The 20,935-nt window shown below is 42.3% G+C and overlaps 1 protein-coding gene across 1 annotated transcript in view; it reads left to right on the plus strand.

The window, feature by feature from the left end:
- The window catches only part of CNTNAP3C (contactin associated protein like 3C), a gene marked incomplete at its 3' end in the record, with an annotated part of 368,072 nt that overhangs the window by 301,867 nt on the left and 45,270 nt on the right, over positions 1–20,935 (plus strand). Inside the window, exon 4 of the mRNA XM_025202664.1 lies at positions 18,908–19,055. Coding sequence (XP_025058449.1) covers positions 18,908–19,055 — 148 coding nt within the window. The remainder of the gene's footprint in view (positions 1–18,907; positions 19,056–20,935) is intronic.

Below are 20,935 nucleotides of genomic sequence, written 5' to 3' on the forward strand. Positions count from 1 at the left end.
AAAATTTTTGATACTGTCTCTCATGGCATTCTTATTAGCAAACTAAGGAAATACCGACTAGGCAAAAATACTGTAAAGTGCATACATAACTGGTTAGATTATCACTCCCATCAAGTAGTCATCAGTGGCTCAATGTCTATTTGGAAGGATGTATTAAGCAGGGTTCCCCAGGGATCTGTCCTGGGTCCTGTATTGTCCAACATTTTCATTAATTATTTGGATGACAGGGTTGAGTGCATACTTAGCAAATTTAAAGACAATACTATATTGGGTTGGGTTGCAGATACTCTGGAGAGCAGGGCTAGAGTCCAGAATGACCTGAATTGGCTGGAGAAATGGTCCATAATAAATCAGATGAGGTTCAGCAAGGATAAGTGCAAAGTGCTACACTTGGGACATAATGATTGCATCCACAAACAGACTGGGGAATGAGTAGTGAGGCTGCGGTCCTGCAGAGAAGGACCTGAGGGTTACAGTGGACCATAAGTTGAATATGAACCAACAGTGTGCTCTTTTTGCAAAAAAGGCCAGCCGTATGGTATTAACAGGAGCATCACTCACCAATTAAAGGAAATGATTCTTCCAGTGTATTCAAGATTGATGAGGACTCATCTAAAGTACCATGTCTAGTTTTGGTCCTCATACTTCAAGAAGAATCTGGATACATAGGTGCCAAATTTGATTTTTGATGGTGGGTGGGTTGTTTTGGGGGTTGTTTGTTTGTTTTGAATTCCTGTGCCGAGCCCCTTGTATGCCCAGAAGAGGCAGTGCATTACTCCAACCCAGCTGGCCCAATGTGGCTTGTGGGTGCTGAGCACTCATTAATGATTTTTGGTGGATGCTTGAGCCCCAAAGCACCCATGGACTCAGTGCCTATGTGTGGACATATTGAAAAGAGTCCAATAAAGAGAAACAGAAATTGTTAGGGGCCTGGGAGGTAAGACTTATGAGGAAAAGTTGAAAGAACCAGTGTTAAACTACTTGGAAAAAGAAAAGACTGAAGAGGAATTTAATAACAGTCTTCAAATACCTGAAGGGCAATGAAAGAGAGGATGGAGATGAGCTTCTGTCTTTGGCTATAGGAGACAAGGCTAGGAGAAATGGCCTCAAGCTACAGCAGGTAAAATTTAGATAGGTGATTAGGAGGAACTTTCTGACTATGAGGGTGGACCAGCATTGAAACAGGCTATATTAAGGACTCTCCATCTTTGAACATTTTCAAGAGTAGGTTAGATGGTTTAATCAGGGATGATTCTTCCTTGAGAAGTGGATGGACTAGATGACATCATGAGCTCCCTTCCAGCCCTACTTCCCTATGATCCTATTTTTTATTATTATTTTTGTATGGCTTTCTCAAAACTCATTGTGGTTTTCTTTGAAAACATTTAAAGCCAAATTATTTTAAGTTCTGTTTTGACCCTATATTCATATTTGTATTAGTTAAAACATTAGCTAATCTTTGAATATCTTGTTCAAGGATCAAGGTGATTAAAGATTTTTATAATGTTAGTACAAAAGTTGAATTCACCTTTTGAACTTTCACAGCATATATATAAAGACACAGAGAGATACATATTTAAAGTGAATAAATAAAGTGTGACCTTTTCTTAGTTACATGGCCATATCATTTCAGAAATTAATAAAGTAGAATTATTTGGACAGAATCAAGGGAGGCATGTAAGAAGTCAAGTTGTTTGATTGTTTTAGAACAACAGCTCCCTCTAATGATGACAGTTTAGTTAACATATTTTGTAACTGCTACTTAGAATGAATGTTGTGGGCTACAGGGTGACTGACACCTGAATTCAGCCACAGGGAGTTGTTATTGAATGGCTGCAGGTAGAGAGCTTGTATGATACAATCTGAATCCTCCAAGTCTTTTGAAAGAGCCTAAATAACCATTATTATGAAAAAAGAATTTCCTATATAATGTCTTGGCATGGAAGTAGTTTGAGTTTTTACTTAAAAACTACTGAACCTGTTCACTAGCCAGTTATACATTTTTTCCATGAAATAACAGTGAACTTTCAAGATTGAATCCTTATTAACAAGTATTCTTCTGTAGAACAAAAATAATCATAAGTGAACAATAGATGGTAAATACCAGTAATAACCAAAGCTGGAGGGAAATACTTCTCTCCTGCAAAGATTTTCTGAGATTTCCATTTTTTGTGTTGCTCTGGATCAGAACAAAACCAAGATATTTTGAGGCTTATCATGAAATTCACCCATTTGTAGAATATTCAGTAGTCTGAGGGTCAGGTCACACATACAGGATATGAGATATACCAGTTCAAGTCCCTGTTCAGGTAAATATCCTGAGATGCCCTACTTGGCACAAATAATTCAATAGGCATTGCTCCAGAGGCTTAGAAAGAGTGAGAGACTGACTCCATTACCCATGGCTAGGACACTCACATAGGTTGTTGGAAATCAAGGTGTGGTATTCTGGCAAATGGATAGGAACTGTGGCACTTGTACACATGATGGAGGTTTAGTCCTCAGTGTTTTATTCTATGCCCCACTGTTTCAACTTAGGCGGAATAGAATATAAACCCTGAGGACTAAACCATTTTGGTTTTTCTGTCATGTTACGGTGAGGGGTCCAATCTTTTTTTGGAGCTGAAGCCTGCCCATGGCCAGAGGGCAAGCTGCTGGTGGATTGAGTAGCCTCTGAGCTGTGGGGAGACCCTGGTCCTTCCCTCTGTGGTGGCAGTGCCCTTTGGGGCTGCCTGGGTGGGCTGCTAGCTGGCTGGGTAGTGCCCCCACTCAGAAGTACCTCCTTTTCCATGGCCATGGGGCCAGCTGACACCTGCATCATTGCAATTTGAAACATTCCATACTCACACAAAGCCCTCAAAACTTTTGCACATGTACAGTGTGACACCATTAAGCCACACAAAGTGACATTTTTGTTGTGTACATGGTAATGGCGTCATGTGTACAAGCGCCCTGTAATTGCAAACTAGTAGTTCTAGAAAGGAGGCAGTGTTATGGGAAGAGAGAAAGACCTAGAAAGGAGCAGGGTTAGGTACTGGGGAGAGTATTGACACTGGTTGGGAACAAGACTAGAAGGGTGGGAGACACTGCAACTGTACAGCAAAATAATTGTTTACTGGAAGGCACTTGAGAGATGGCATGTAAGCAGAGTTATAAGAGAGATATTAGAAGAGGAGCTACAGATTGGGTAAAGAGATTGGGATTGCGATCAGATATGGGAAGGACTAGGATTTTCTTGGCTTTGGGACTTGGACTGAGATGGTAAGTCAGATGACTGGAGACTTGGGCTACTTATATAAAATGAAATGGACTTGAACAAAGAGGCCAGGCTCAAGAAGAGACAGGACTGAAGTATGATTTGTTGCACATGATGGGTTGGAAGAGGGGGAGGAGGATTGCATCCTTATAGAGTAGATTCCCCTCAAGCAAACAGAATAGTGACTGTGCCAGCTCAAGTAGCAGAGATCTGTGTGACTGATTTAAAGATCCCAGCAGGTTTAATGACCCATGTGAGGTTCAGTATTAAATCATGGAACTGCTATTTTTCATTTTTCAGTTTACTTCTTTTAAAGCTAGTAAATTGCTCATTCCCCCAAGCCCTCCTGCCCTCAGCTCTTTCCCCTCCCCCAAAAAACACCAACTTTATTAAGATTGTAAATTCTGGCTGCAAATGTTACAATTTGGCAGAATTATGATTCATTAATGTTATACAACATGGAGTTTAATCTGTATTACTTACATGTCTGTTGCAGTGTAGCCTCTAATTTTGACACACACAAGTATCAGAAAACTATTTTCCCTCCCCATAGTCCTTAGTCCTTCATTCTTATACTTTACTTAAGTATTTTCTTCTATTTGAGGTTTGATGTGTCAGCTTCACAAAAAGTGATGGAGTAAAGAGAGACTGTCAAGAAGTCACAGATGAGGGACTTCCTGCAGGAAATATGTCACTAACAGGCTGTCCATCTAAATCCTGGGTCATTTTACTCTGGTGAAATTACATGTCCCAGCTGATTGGGAACAATCCCATATCAATATTAATATGATCCTGAACATTAGCATAACTAAATTTAGCTTGCACACCAGATGAATGCAAAAAATAAAATGAGATGGCTGGCAGGAAGCGGCCTGTCTGGAAAGGTCTAGATATTGTTCCTAAACTATGGTTGTCACAGTTTGAATCTGTAAAATTGTACCTTTTCATCAAGCGCAGGGAAAAACTAGTTTACTCTTTAACACAATTTAAGGGATCATCACAATAATATAACTACATGCAAATAAAAATTGCCAAGGTTTTAATTTTGCAAGTCAGATACAGCTTTTGTTCTAGGTTTTCCCATTGATTTGCTAAGTTACCATGAGCAACTGATCTAACTTACGTTTTCCTGAGTTTCCTTGTTTGTGGAATGGAGATAAGATACCTACAATTGTTTTATAAAGTGTTTAGAAAGTCATGTATAAAAATAGCTACTGAAGAGCTAAGTATTTTTTCAATAATATGTAATTTTCTAACAGCCTTTTATATACCAAAAATTATGCATGCACATTTTGTTTTCTTTAGGTTGATGCAGATTACTTTTTCTGATTAGTATTAGGGATGAAACAGAGATCTGCTTCTTAAATAACTGCAAGTAAACAGTAAATCTTTAATGGTTACTTGTGTTGGGAATAAATAAATAAATAAATACAGATGAAAATTGAAAAATTAAAAGCCATAAAAACCAGTTTGACTGAACAGTGGGCCAGGTTAGTTAATTATTTCTGTGTTACTTTTAAATAATTTGGCATGCATTTTCATTTTGATTTTCCTATGAATTAGTACTTTTCAGTGGTGGAAAAGACTAATGTTACGAGCTCTTCAGCAAAAGGTGTAATTAGTGGCTACAAATCTGGAGTAGAATAGACCATATTTTTTGCGCTTAAAAAAAGAGGATTTGAATTTGTTATGCATGCCAATCATCTTACTCACATTTGTGTGGTATATCTCTTTTTTAATCTTTTGTTTTTTTTCATCCTATAAGCTGTTAGGGTAAAACCCTTGTCTTACATAACCCCCGCATGCATTGTAGTTCTAGTGAAATAGCTTGAGAAGAGATCAGAATTCTGAATAGCTGTATGATACACGATTGAAATGCAAGCAATTGTTTGCATAGTAAAAATAACTTGGTTTAGATGCAAAAAGTGAGAAAAACCAATTATGTAATCTGAAGAGGTTCTGGAAATGTTCAAGGTGATTGTCCTGGTAGATACTATATAGTATTAACTCAGGCTAAGTACAGATGTTCAAAAAGCCTGAGTTGGAAGCATTCTATCACAATCTACTTAAAGCGGTCTAAGTTAGAGTGGGAGTGAACCAAACAGATGTTCACTGTTCACTATTCAGTGTGTGTGGGGGGTGGGGGGAGGCACCTTGGAGCCTGCTCACACTGGTCAATGCCAGCAGGTAGGGGGAGATGTCACATGCCTCCCACCTTGCCTTCTGAGTTCCCCGGGCTGCCAAAGACTCCCAAGCAGAGCCATATGGGTGAGCCGCCCCCCTCCCCCCAGTTGGCTGTTGGGCGTGGACCACTATGCCCCCAAACCCCTACCATGTCACTGTAAACCCTTCTGTACCCAACCCTAGGCTTCCAGAACAGCCCAAGAGTAAGCGCTGGTACCCACTCTCATGACTTGCACGTGCCTTCGTGTCCTGGCCTATCTGTACCCCACCATGGCTTCCCACTGGCTGGGCCCAAGCACAGCAACTAGGGGTGTGCAAAATGGGCTGTATTCAATTCAGATTTGGATTCAGCCTGGATTGGAACAGTGATTCAATTTGTTGATTTGGATCACTGTCCCCAATTTGATTCAGCCAAATCTGAAGATTTGATGCTGATTCAGAGAATCAGCAATTCGGCCATAGATACATCTTTACATTTTTCTACATACCTTGAGGTACCAGGCATGGCTCATGAATGCTGCAATGGTGGGGTGAATGGAGTAGCCCACAAGAGCATGTGGGGGCCCCTCTGCGCGCTTGGTGGTGAACCCAGAAGTGGACCAGAATTACTTCTGGTCCACTTCTGGGTCTGCTGCTGAGCACACAGGGAGGCCCCATTCTCCCCAGCTCAGTGATCAGCCACAGGGCAATCCCAGGTGCCCCCCCAGACTCAGGAGGCACCAGTCGCCAAGCTGGGGAGGTGTGGGAGGGCCCCCTGCGTGCTCCCTGACAGACCTGGAGAAGGACTGGAAGTGCTTCTGTTCCACTTCTGGGTCTGCTGCTGAGTGTGCTGGGGACCCCCCTCCCCCAATGTTCCTGTGGGATGCTCCATCCACCCCAGCATCTGGGAATGCCCCATCCCCCCCAGCATCTCAGCATTCACAAGCTGCCTGGTACCTTGAGGTATGTAGAAAAAAACATTTAAAACTGTGTCTATGTCCAAATCGTCAAATCTTTCTGAATCTCTCCAAATCGATTTGGAGGGTTCCAATTCATTTCAGAGAGATTAAAGGGTCTCCTGATTCAATTCAGATTCAGAGATTCAGCCACTGAATCAGGTTGAATCTCCACCAAATTGAATCAGCGACTGAAGCTTCACACAGCCCTAACAGCAACCCAGGAGCTAAAGTGAGTCCTGCTGGTCACCCTGTACAGCTCTCACTGGAGACTTCAGGACATCATGTATGGCCACCTGGACATTAGGGCTATGCGAAATTTCACTGGATGTCTCATTTTGAAACTGTTTCAATGTATTTTGAGCTTGAAACAGTGAAATTGAAATGAAACAAAAGGCTTTGAAACAGCCTCAAAATGAAATGAGGGCACTCAAAATATTTCAAGTTTTGAAGCATTTCAAATTTCAAAGTCGGGCTTACTTGTCTTCAGCACCAGTCACAGGTGGCAGTGGCAGCCTCCTCTTTTCTGGCACACAGATCCGAGGGCTGCACCCCTGGGAGGAGTCCAGCACAGCCTGGTAGCCCTCCTGTGGGTGCGAGCCCCTGGATCTGTGCCCCAGATGAGAGGAGGCTGCCCTGTCACCTGGGACTGGCGCTGGCCACAGGCTGCACCCAACACCAGAGAAAATTGCTGCTGCCTCTCATCCAGTTCAATGCCTAGTGTACTTTACAGCATTGTTGTGCACATGAGAGAGCTATAACTTGAGAAGAACCATAACTTGATATCTTTTATTCTGGGAAATAAAAAATATACAGTGTCTGCCCAAATTAAGTAAATTTCCAATATATGTTTTTTAGCCCCTATAAATAAAACCATTGGTAATACAACTGCAAAATAAATGGTAGTCTTAAAACATGCTGAATTGTAATCAATGGTCCATTCTTACTGTTTGCAATATTTAATAGCATTCAGAAGTGAGTAGTAATTAATTGAAGAATATTGTATCCTGAAAAGTAATTTCAATGGTTTTCTTTTAAGGAAGGGAGAATAGAACTTTCACTGTTAAAAGCAATAAGAATGATATTTGAACTTCTCATTTTAACAGTGAAATAAATGGTGTTTTAATGGAAAGCTGTATGGTACAATGAATGGTAAATTAAATGATATTTAAAATTAATTGAAAGGTATTCCTTATAGCATTCTTAACGGGCTGTAAAAAGCACAAAAGTGAAAAATAAAATTATAAATGAGATTTTATTTAAATCTATTATTTAATGGTTGTTTTTTGTTTATTTTGTTTAACTGAACTTGGTTTAAATCCAAATTTTAAGCATTGATAGCAATATGTCTTATGTGTATGTCTAAGTCATTCTAGTAGTTCAAATATTTTTAAAGTACCCATGCAATAAAAAAAAAAGACAACTGATATGTCTCAAACATCGGAGAACCTCGAGGGAAGTTACCAGAGCAGATAGAAGGAGTACTAACAGTGATTTTGATTGAGGGGGAAAATACCTGCCAATAGCATCTGCAACTTGGGGATGAGGGGTTATTTGAAGATTAGGCAATTGCTCATCATGAATGGTGGAGTTTTTCAGGGAGTGTTTACATGCCCCCCCCCACCCCCTGCTTCAGGGCTGGCCATGTAAACAGTCCCTCTGCGGCCACTCCCTCCTTCTCCAGCCTCTAGCAATGCAGATCCCTCCCCCGCACCTGCCTCCACCTCCTCCCCCAGAGCAGTGCAGTTTCCCGCTGCCTCCCTGCCCACCTCCACCTTTTTCTCCTCCCGTGGAGAAATGGGGCTTTCCCCACCTCCCTTCCTGAGGTGGTGGTGGCAGCTCCCTCCTTCCCCCCACCTCCACCTCCTCCTGTGGAGCAGCAGGGCTTCCTCCCACCTGAGGAGGCAGCAGCGGCTCCCTCCCCCCTGCCGTCCCACCTCTGCCGCCACCTCCATGTCATGCCTCGGAGCAATGGGACTCCCACCTCCCTGCCTCTGGTGGTGATGGCTCCCTCCCTGCCTGACAAAGTGGATCCTGCCCAGCCAGTCACTGCCAGCCCTCTCGGCAGTGCATGAGCAGTTGCCCAAAAGCATTACAGACATACAGATACACAGACAGACAAAGCCCTTTATTATATTGGAATAGTGTTATATCAATAATGAGTCAGTGTTCACTATCTGCTTCTGGATAAGAAGTTATGAATTTTCTTTGTGGATATGGACCTTACATCAGGATTAGACTCCTGTAGTTTGTTCTATATGCAGGGATTGAACGTGGTACAGAACACAGAAGTTTGCTATTCAACAGATTGTTTCATTGGGATTATGTGACATCTTTACTCTTAGGATCTAACTGTTTATCCCCAAATAGAATTTAAGGTGTTAGTTGGGATCTTTAGGGCATGTCTACATATGCTGCTATGGTGCCATTGTTATTGCACTGTCATTTAGTACTTTCTTTGGACAACCCATACTATGCTGTGCATGCCATACGTAGTTATTTTTAGGCATTACATCACCATAGTGACTCACTATAATGACGGAGTGCATCACTATGATGGCATAGTTGTGGTGTCACAGTTTTTTTTTCACGCACATTATGTCACCATAGTGCATTACTCCAGTGATGTAGTGTCACATGTAGATGCATCCATAGAGCCCTAAATGGCCTAGAACACAGTGTCTGTGTGATGACCTATACCAGGACTATTTCTGTCATAGTTAGAGCTGGAGCCCTCTCATTGTAAATGAAAGAGACTAGCTCATATAAGGGTTTCCCAGAGAACTTCAAGAGTCTAGAACTTGTTCCCTCCATCAAAAATAGTCTAAAGAGTACCTTTTGGTTACACTACAAGAGGCTGAAAGATTTCAATAGGGTTTTTGGAAGGGGCTAAGGATATACTTCCCAGAGTGATATAGTGATCAAAAGGAATTTTTGGATTATTTGGCTGGCTGAGTGCCTCTGACATTCCTATTTTATCGGTGTTCAGATATAGTTTTATTTTTATTGTGTTAGGGTACCTAGAGCCTTGGAAATGCATCTATTTATTAGTTAAATATAAATAACTAAAATAGAAGAGCATATGAACTGGGATCTGGATCCTTGATCTAGAAGCACACAGTGTAGATCATGAGGGTATGATGAAAACTGGCTTTTTTGGGGGTGTATTGTATGCTGCTCTAGTCCTCCAAACCAATCTAGAACACTGAAGGGTTCTTTAGTTGCACTGGTTGCTAGCAACCAGTGGGTCATCTGGACATAGAGAAGTCTCATTTCCTCCCATTTGCCTCTGGCTACTGTTAGGAATTACTAGTTTTTCCCCATAGGAGGAGACCCTCCCACCCCCAATGGGACCATTTACCTGTGACCAGTTAACTTTGTTTTAGTACCAGATTTTGTACCAGAAAGCACAAAACTGGTACATCCTAAGACTGTATTTTTTCATATATAATCAAGCAATGTATTTCTGATATGGCATGGGGAGATGCCCTTATTTCATATGTATACACTGCAAAAATCCTTAATATTTAATTGAAAGAAGTTGGTGTTAGAACACATAAGTTCAATTCTACAGTTTCTTGTAGGCTCCAGCCCACTCTTTTCACAGTAATTCTGCTAACTGCAGTGTTTAAATATTTAAATAATGATTTGCTAATCCACCCCTGCAGCATGAACAGCATCTCAAAGAGTTATTATTGCTAGGATTAATACTGTTCACTTAACACATGGAAGAGAATTTCTACAAAATGAAATAAGCAAAAAACACCTTCTTAAATAGGTAAATATGGCTCACATCATTGCAGCTCTTCCATGAATGCCATGAAACATAAAGCAGCATAATAGTTAAAGGTGAAGGGAAACCAAAGGAAATCATTCAGATGCGGTGTAATGGATAAGATTCCTCCTCATAAATTCCTTAAACTCTTCAGAAGTGAATTGTGCAGCATCATTGGACAAGCTGATATCTAGAAGACCATGCATTGTGAATGACTGCTGTAAAACTCAGATTACAGTACATGAAGTTATTGATGCAGTGGAAACAACTTCCAGCCACTTTAAGAAAGTGTCAACAACTATAAAGAATATCTGGACTTGGGAAGGTCCAGAAAAATCTATGTGCAGATAAGACATAGTGTCCTGGTCTCTTCTCATAGATGGACTGGAGCCTTAGCTGGGGCATGGCTTAGACATCTTTACTGTTTGCTCAATGTCAGCATCTATCTTTGGCCACCAGACAGAACTTCTAGCAACTTCTTACAAACAATCCTCAGATATCCTATGTGGAGAACATTAAGAACCTGTGTTCAGCCTAATTGGGAATGACCAGTTGGTTACCATGTAGGAGATAGGAGACATTCCTTACAGGTGGAAAGTTCATGTTCATGTGTAATGAATGGTTTAAATTCATCTGACATGTTTGTTTGAAAACCACCCTCTCCATACCTAGTTTAGTATTCCGGTTAATACTGGATCCTTAGCAGTCATATGAACAATGTCATCTGCTTGGAGAGGAGGATCAGAAGAGGATTCTAACATCAGAACTTTGGAAAATTGAGGAACAGTGAATTCAGGACAGGATAATGGCAAATGACTTGGTACATGTGCATTAGCTATCAACTTCCCAGGGCAGTGTTGAAATTCACAGTCATATGCTTTTAAAAGTTAGGACCCATGAAGCATATGTGGTGAAATGATTTGAGGTACTGGTCCATTCTTGGTTAATAGCCCTAGCAATGGTTTCTGATCTGTCATGATTGTGAAGTTGCAGCTGTACACATAGTCATAGAATTCCTTAATCCCAGAAATGACAGGAAGAGCTTCCCTATCGCTTTGGGCATAATTCCTTTCCATCTTTCTTATTCATAGTTTATGAATAGTAGGCAATGAGAGCCTCATGCCTATCATTTTGCAGGTGACTGAGGACAGCTCCTACTCCATGCAGTGAAAACTTGCAAATAAGCACAAGTAGTTTCTTGATGTCATAATGGACTAGCATGCTGTGAGAAAACAACAATCGTTTTGTTTTGTTGAAAGCTTTGTTGTGCAGTTTAGTCTGTTTCTATGAGTCATCTTTATCCAATAGGGGATGCAAAGGCTCAGTGGAAAGGACTAGGGTATAGTCATTCTTGCCTAATGGTTAGACAACTGAGGTAAAGCAGGGGCCTGGGGCTGGGTGAGAAGGTGGGAGCCATGTACCAAACCCAGAGGGAAATCCAGAAGCAGAGTCCACAGCAGTCCAGGGTCTGGATCCAGGGATCAGATGCCAAATACCAATCTGAGGGGCAGTCCACGGGGTGATGTCCAAAAATGGAGTCAAACCAGGGGCAGGAGCAATGAAACAGATCTTCAGGGAAATCCAAAGCCAAGGTCCAGAAATAAGCAAAAAACAGGGTCAGGAACCAGGAAAACAAGACTGCAGGAACCAGGAGGCTTGCCACACCAGAACTGTAAAGTGGTTTGTAAACCTAGGGCCCTACCTAGTGTTAAATGGATAGGCTGCTCTCTTAGCAACCAATCAGGATGCTTGCTACTCGTAAACTGGGACAGAGTTCATTAGCTGAGGCTTACTGCAGGTGTGGCTGCTAAGGTACTTGGCTTAGGCTGGCCTGCCTGCTCAGAGTCCTTGACAGTACTTCACCCAGGCTAGTCTGCCTGATCAGAGTCCCTGACACTCAACAAATATAACCTTGTCTTTTAGAAAAGAATGGTAGAAATTAAGCAGACCTATAAATGTTTGTGTAGGTGTTGGAACCTTATGAATAGTTTTTACGTTTGCATTTGTTGGATGAATTCTAGTTGCATCAACTCAGAACCCCAGGAACTCCATAAGATGTCTTCAACCACTGTGCAAAAGTTGTCACCCCATTCCTCACATCAGTTGGACCTTTGGCACCTGCTGCCTCCACAGAAGTGCTCAAAGCAGACTTCATGCCAAAGGAAGCAGAGGCCCATCTGAGTAGGAGTAGAAGGGTACTACAAGCTCAATTTAATTATCCAGATGGTGCTGGATAATGTCCAGATGCAAGAAGACAGTGCATGGTGGCATGGCCTTTAGCTCCATGCCCCACTGCCACAACACCCTCCAGGAACTGGGGATACTGAATGGAACCATCAACCTCATCCGGGAGCTCTACAGCAGCTGCACTACCACCGTCTTGTAGTCAGAGGGTGAGACATCTCAATCCAGGCTGGAGTCAAGCAGGGCTGCCCACTCAGGCCTGTCATTTTCAATTTGGTCATAGAACTGCTCCTCCAAGAGGACTCAGCCTCTACAGATGGAAGCTGAATGTCCTAACCTACACCACTAATCTTGTTCTTCTTGCCAGTGACTCTGAGAAGCTGCAGAAGATGCTGGATATCAGTTCTGAGGCAGCTAAGTGGATGGGGCTCCACTTCAATGCCTCCAAGTGTGCATTCCTGCATGCCAACTACAGGCAGAAAAGCAGTGTCCTGGACTCCACCATTACCATCCAGGGCAAGCAGGTGAGGCCCATGAGGGATGGTGAGAGCTACCTCCATTTGGGAGTGTCCACCAGTCACTGGGTGAAGCAAACACCAGAGGAAACCTGCCAAGAAGCTGGACCATTTCCTGCTGGTCCCCTGGAAGAAGATTGCTGTGGCAAACACCTTCATCCCCCATATTTCATTTGTCTTAAGAGGCTTGGCAGTTCCCAAGACTTGCCTCAAGAAGGTGGACTATGACCTGAGTGGCTACTGAAGAAGTGGCTGAACCTACTGCTTCTGGCCACAAATGAGATCCTCCATGTCCCTTACTGGCAGGATGATGCCAAGGTCCCCCTCAAGGGTGACCTCTATGGCATCAAGATGGTTAACCATATCTTCTGCCTCTCAATGTGCCCTTATGATCTTGTGAGCAGCATCTTTGCCAGCATCCTGAGGGAGACTGACCCCAGGAAGATTGCCACACAGCCCACTGGCAAAGACCTGGTCACCTTCCTGAGTGGTTCACTGGGAGATGAGTTCAACTGAGATGGCGAGGACTTCGCCTCACTGTGGAGCTGAGACTGCAATGCCATGCAGCACCTCAGTAAGCTCATCAGCTGTGCCTGGACCTAGTCAGAGGAGCACCAGGAGCTGGGAGTCCCACTGCTCCCAGCCCCCAGTGCCAGCTTCATCACCATGCTCCCCCACAAGTTCCTGCCTAGAGAGGGTCCTAAAGGATGCTGTCAGAGCCAAGTATGCCAGTGACCTGAAGGCAAAACCCAACCAAGGTAAGGTCTTTGACCACATCCTAAAGTTGGACGTGAGCAACCACTTCATGCTCAGTGGGAACTTTACATGCTTTACGGACTAGTGCTTCATCCACCATACCCAACTCAACTGCCTCCTGCTCAACTGTACTGTCTGGTTCATAAACCACAAAAGGTGCTGAAGATGTGGCTATAAGTCAGGGACCCTTCCCCACATGCTGTGCACCTGAAAGTCCCATGCCAGAGCATGGCATGTCTACCACAAAGCCATCCAGGTCCAGCTGATGAAGGGCATTCCAGCCTCATCTGGGACTGTGTCCACCAAGCGCACTGTCCCAGGCTGTGAAAGCCAGCTGTACCTAGACATTGTTGTGGCTGACGAAGAAAACAGGCACATTGTGATGGTCAATGTCAACATCCCATTTGAGACCTGGCAGCTGGCTTTCATCAAAGCCTGCAAGCGGGAGCTGGCAAAGTACAAGCCATTAGTGGACACTATGAGGAGCCAGGAATATGAGATGATGGTTGTGGCACTGATCTGATGAGCACTCAAAGCATGGGAGCCCAGCAACAAGAGGATTCTGTGTGCCTGCTGAGTATCCTGCTACTATGCCAAATTAATGAGGTGCCTCATGGTGTCTGACACCCTCAGATGGTCGAGGGACATCTATGTCAAGCACATTATGGGTGAGCATCAGTAGGTGGACTCCAGGCCACTGGCCAGAAGCTGCCTGACCACCCCCTCAAAAACAGATCATGACTAAGAACTCTTATGCCTGGACTGTACCTCACCTCCACAGTTGTACCTTATAGTGTTACTTGTATCTGTGTATGTCCTTTAAAACCCATCACTCTGTAATGATGTGGATTGCTTGTGCAGGACATTTTATATCCTCTCTTCTTTGTAAATGTGGTGCGTTTAGCTCCCAAGTTCCTCACCCTAACCCACCGCTGCATTAAGTATGCTACATTTTGCTATGTAGTTAGTTGCATACTCCCCTCACCCACTACTATGTAGCCACTTTGTATTTCCTTTTACCCCTTCATCTTTGGAACTCCCCTTTTAACATTCACTAATAAAGTTAAATCTGTAGGGTTCTTGTCCTAGAGAGATCACACAAAGAAAACAGGGGAACCATACTTATTAACAACAGCTGAAACTTCCCAATATTATATGGATAAAATGGAACAACAAACATCAACCCTAGATAATGCAATTCAAGCAGTACCCTCTGCTGATAGAATGCAGAACATGCATATAGAATGCAAAACTCAGTACACAACATTTATTATCTTATACGCAATGTTACTCTTTGTAATCTACTAGGAAAAGGAACTCCATGCTGTCCTGGCTAGATTAATTCCAGAATCTGGCTGTCATGGGCATCTCCACACCTGTGATATCTGTGGTGTAGTGGTAACTCATGTGAGCATTTGTGTATCAAATGTGACAGAGCTCCTATGTTAACAGCAGCATGCCATCATGTAGTTCAGGGGCAGGCAAATACCGCTTGTGGGTGGTATTTGGCCCATCAGGCACTTTCAGCCAGCCCTCGTTACCCACCAATGAGCTGTACCCTGCTCAGCCCTTCTGTCCATGAGGATTGGAGTGAGGTACTCAGGTATACACCCCTCCGCCCCAACATACCCTATTGTGCCTTACTCTTATCCCCATGAGTGGAAGGGTCCAGCCAGCACACAGCTTCTGGGTGGCACTGCTGCTGCTGCAACTGTTGGGGACCTGTCCTGCTTTTCTGGTGCCCTGCTGGATCCAAGCAGCAGGTAGGGAAGTGGTGCGGGCAGTGCTGCAGCTGGGCTGGAATGTAGAGCATGGGGATGGGTCTGACAGCAGTGTGGAGACCACACCCAGGGGGGCAGCGTGTGAGTATGAGGGGTGGGAGGGTGTGAGGAATCTCTCTCACACTCTCTTCATGGTGTGCAGCCCTGGCAGGCAGTGGCAGCAGCAGTACCAGGCAGGGGCACTTGGGGCGCTCATGCCCAGTACCAGCTCCAGGCAGTGCTTCACATTGCAGTGAGAAGCACAGCGTCTGCTGGGCCATCTCTATTACCAGCACTCCCCACCATGTATGCACAGCCTTTTCACTCATGCAACATGGGAAGCAAGCCCCACATGCTGGAGCTAGCTGGGGTGGAGAAGGCAGCCAACTCCAGTGCATGGGACATCCCTCTCCTGTTGTGTGAGTGCAGGGGCTGTGCATGCACAGCAGGGAGCGCCTGTGATAGAGATGGCTTGGTGGGGGCTGCATTCCTCACCATGATGTTCAGTGCTGGCCCCACCAGACATGAGCACCTCAAGTGCCCCTGCCAGTGGCTGCACCATAGGGGGGGTGGGAGAGGGTCCTCAGACCCCACAAACAGCACACACCCATACTCTGCTCCCACAACCTCTCACATATATACAGCCCTCCAACATACCCTATGCCCCCACCATTCACAGCCACACACACACACACACACACACACACACACACCCAACCACACCCCTACACAATATACAAGGCTAAGAATATATTTTTGAGTTATTATGCAATCACCTCTATATACAGTTAGCAAACACATATCATGACAAAAATATTTTTTGTAATAAAATTAAAATATGTTATAGTTAGTGTTTGACTTTTAGTGTATGATTTGTTTTTTTTTTGTTTTTTGGGGTTTTTTTTCCTGGTTCTAAGATAGCAACTACCCCTCCCAAAAGGTGTATTTCCAAGTGCAAGAGGACTTCTGGTGGCAAAGATCTGAGTTTAGGGGTGGAACTTTCAGTCCCAAAGTGGTGACCAGGGGGCAAGGCGACTGTCAAGGGGTGGGGCTACCCATGTGGCACTTGAAAGCTCACCAAACCTAGTTAAGTGGCCCTCCACTTGAAATAATTGCCTGCCCCTGATGTAGGCAGTCCATAATATATATGCACAAGGAAGTTGACTTAAGATTCAACAGTCAGCTTTCATTTTGGCATTTGATGTTTCCTCATTTTTGAGTCATTATCTTTATAACATTAAAAATGTTCTTTTAACATAGTTTTTTATTGTATAATATCTAATTGTGGCTCTTTGTCAAAGGTAAATTAAGCAGGTTGTGAGGACCCTCCTGCCTGCAGACAAGTCCCTAACTAGTCCACAGCTATGGCATGATTCCTACAAATGTTTGAGCACATTAGTAATCAAATAGAACTTCTTTTATGAGCTCAGTTCCTTGAATGCTTAAAAGATGGTAGGATTGGACAGTAAATCCATAGCTGAATTCTGTTTTACTGATATGAAGATTGTCATTGAGTTGAAGGTACTAATTCTCTACAAAGCCTCTAATTTACATTAGGGGCTTGACATTGGGCCTTTGGCATTTACAATCCAATGAAGAAAAATAGGCAGAGTGAAAAAGTGGTTTATCTCTTCACCTTGAAATGTGATAAGAACCGAGAAGGATTTTAACCTTCAAAATATTTTAAATCAGTTAATATAGGTACATTTACTACTTGACTGAATGATTATATTTTGAATCTATTCTTTGCAGCTAAAGGCTTTGTAAAATGACAGCTAGAAAATCTTGGTTTCAAAACTGACCACTTTGAATGGTTTAAATGCGAGTTTGAATCACTTGTAGCTTATTTTTGATGTCTGAAAGTTAATTTTGAATTAAGAACATACGATTCAAGTGTGCCCTGAAGGAAAAAAAATAGACCATACACAGTCTGTTTTCAAAAGTTAATTTTCACTAGGTGCATGCCCTCTGAAAATGATCTTGAAAAAATTGAAGTCTTAATGGAACATTTCATTTGCTCACAGCACTTAAGCTTCTGGGGCTTGGGTTCTGGTTCAGTCAACAAACTAATTGGCACATTCAGTAGCAGTTACATCTATTAGAGATTACAAATAAGGATTCCAAGGGACAAGAGGTTGGGAGGGGTCTTGTACTGAAAATAGAAGCAGTTCTCCTGTGTTTGTTTTACAGTGTTTCTGTCTTCACCCACTGTGACAGTGAGATTATAAAGCATGAAGCTGAATGTGGTATAGGCATTTAGAGTTGCTGACTCTCATTGCTTATTACTGGCTTAATAGGTTAGCTCTAATGAGCCCATTCACTAGCTGTTTCTTCATACAGAATGTTCCAAGCTAACAATTAATTTGAAATTCTGTTAGGATAGGGGAGGGAAGGTGGTAAGATTCATCTCTACTTAGGGGACATGTGATGATGAATGTGCTGAAACTCACCCCTGCTGCTTATGCAAAAAGATGTGGTGAGACATTTCAAAATGAAACAAGCTGGCTTAAATATCCTTCTATATTTGGAACAAATATTTAGCATACAGCAATAGCAAATGTCTCATAATAATCAAAACATAATAGAAATGAAGATGTACTGTTTATTAAATTTGAATATGTTCCTGTTGTTCATATCTGAAAATAGCTACTATGTGATTTGCTCTGGATAATAAACATGTTTTTAGGGATAGTATTCTCTGTCTGAATTATCAAGTATTTAAACCTAAAACATAAATGTTTTGAATAGTTTGCTGCATCTTCTATATCACAAAGCAATAATAAAATGATATAAGAAATCTACTACAAAAAACTAAAAGAGTTTCTCTAGTTTTTACAGTACCAAAATTCATAATGCTTAGCTAGCAGATATTTTTAACTTGTTTCTTTCAGTAAGTGAAGCAAGGGTATTGATTGCATGTAAAAAAAAAAAAAACAGGGTTTTTCTTTTAATCCGTTGCCCTTCTACCTACCTTTCAAATAAAGTACAGGGGCAGATTTTTTATTTTACAAAATTGCTGTTTAAAATTTATGTTATAATAATTTCTCTTTACTAGGTGGAAATCCAGAGTCCTGGATAAGAGTTCTTGGGTTCACTTTAGCTCACAACTGAAGTGAAACAGGGTATCAAGAATTAAACTACTTTTGAGAGCAGAGAAATATATATACTAACTTATCCATAGGGAATATTAGATGGCAAAATGCTCTGAAATATGCAAGTGTTTTAACATATAATTGACAGGAGATTTTTGAAAACATTCCCTTGTTTTAGAGTTAAAAGATTAATGGCACTCAAATAAACACGATATACATAGACTGATGAAAAGTTACATTTCTGAGTACTTGATCCTGCAAACACTTAAGCATATGAGTGAGTTAACTCATGAACATTATCACAAAACTCAGTGGGAATACATAAATTTATTTACATGTCTAAGTGTTTCATAGATATGGCTATAAAATGAGGAGTAATAGGTCAAGACTGCTTTTATATACATATGTATTCAGTATAGATATAGTCATTTTTTTTTCCATTTCTTCTAGGCTTTTTCAGGAAACACAAATGCAGACAGTGTTGTGCACTATAAGCTCCAACATTCCATCAAAGCAAGATTTCTTCGTTTTGTCCCCTTGGACTGGAATCCTAATGGTAGAATTGGAATGCGTATTGAGGTTTACGGATGCTCGTATAGTAAGTGTTTGCTGAATCAACTAAATTAAATGACTCTCAATCAATGCTTGTTTCTTAAATTGCAAAAGAAAATAGTTTTATCAGCTTGATTGCTATTTGAATATTATTTGACTTTATTTGATATTTCTGTATCCTCTAGAAATCCATATTATATAGCTGTTTCTATACAGAATTGAGTAGTATCAAAAATGGGGACAGCTACACTTCAGTAATGCTGATACACCCCAAACTCCTATTTGATGCCATTACAAAGATCACTCATAAAGATTGCACTCTGTTCAGAGGGGTAAATATCCACCACTTGAGCCACATAAACCAACTTGAGGACCATTGATCTTGGCTTCACAGAAACCTGACAATTTTTGCAGAAATGCTGGCCTGCCACAGAAACCAATGAGATATCAAGGACATGATTTATTTTATGTGTACGTACATTGTTTATGTAGCATTAACTAGAGGTTACTGGATGTTATAAGCATATTTCAGAAATTACTATGTTTTCATTTATTGTAAGCATCCTATTGATCTGTTGAACACTATGGTCCCAATTCTGTTTTTGCCTCTAAGGAGCCTCTGTTTAAACTTGCAAATTTCCCCAAACTTGGCCACCTCCTTCAGGATAGCTAATCCTGTTCCAATCCAAGGGATCCAAATCCCTCATTCTCTCGATGGCTAAGCCCCCTTTCATCCCAAAGGCTAATCCTTTTGTACTCTGCAGTAGCCAATCCTATTTTGTCCAAGAGAGCTGCACATGTGTATTCCCCATTTTTTCAATAGCCAGACTTGTGGAAAAGCTAACATGCTTCCATCATGTTTGGATTTAGTTTACCCAAGTCACTAAGAGGGTGATGTTCCATTCAGATCCAGTTTACTTGGAGGGATGCCTACCCCTCAGACAAGGGAGAAGGCCCACTATTTTTTTTTCCTTAAAAAAAATGTCTAGGGAGTGGGAAACCTAATTTTTAGGCCATCCTCATCCTGTTACTTTTAGGGTGATACCCTAAATTTCAGGCCATAAACAATATGGGAATGAAAGCTCTCTTGTTGTTGGTGAGCCTCTGGGCAGTCAAGAGTGAAAGAGACTTGGGGGCACAAGAAATGCAAGCAAGAAAGTGTTAATTTGTGGCCCAATGTGGTAGGTACTGCTTATGGATGGAGGGAGGAAGCCGTCTGTTCTGGGCCCTGTTCCTAATGCTGTTTATCCATTTTATCCTATACTATGTAATGTCTATACCATTCAGGGAGCAAATAAGAGGGAGTGTGGCTGTACAGTAGGGCTTTGCGAAATGGCACCGTTCCATTTTGACTTGCTTTGATGGGACAGTGTTTTGTTTCAATTCAAAACAGCTGTTCTATTTTGTTTCATTGAAACAGTGATGCTGTTTTGATACTGTTTCACCCATAGGCTATAATGGGGAAGCTCAAAACAGCCTCTCTCATCCAGCAGGCAGATCAGGGACCCGCAACCCTGGTAGGGAAGCTGGGTGCTGCCACCTCAGACTGGTGAGCTGGGGAGGAGAACTGGTCCGATTGCTCAGTTCCCCTCCCCAGTGCTGTGATCCACTGGGCTGGGGAAGGAAGCTAAGTGCTCAGTTCTGGGCTTGGTTCCCTTCCCCTGTATTGTGATTGGCTTCCCGCAGCCTGGCCACAGGAGGCAGGGAGAGCCAGGGCTGTGCTCTTGGCTGAGTCACATGGGACTGTGGAGCTGCTGGGAGCACAGCACTGGCTCTCCCTTGTCTCCCACCTGGCTGCTGGCTGCTTCAAAACTCAAAAAATTTCGAAATTTTTGAAACATTTCGACTTGCCTCGTTTCATTTTGAGGCTGTTTTGAAGTCCTTCATTTCATTTCAATTTCACTGTTTTGAGCTCAAAATGAGTTG

Source organism: Alligator sinensis, unplaced genomic scaffold, assembly GCF_000455745.1.
Source record: "Alligator sinensis unplaced genomic scaffold, ASM45574v1 scaffold665_1, whole genome shotgun sequence".
Lineage (NCBI taxonomy): Eukaryota > Metazoa > Chordata > Crocodylia > Alligatoridae > Alligator > Alligator sinensis.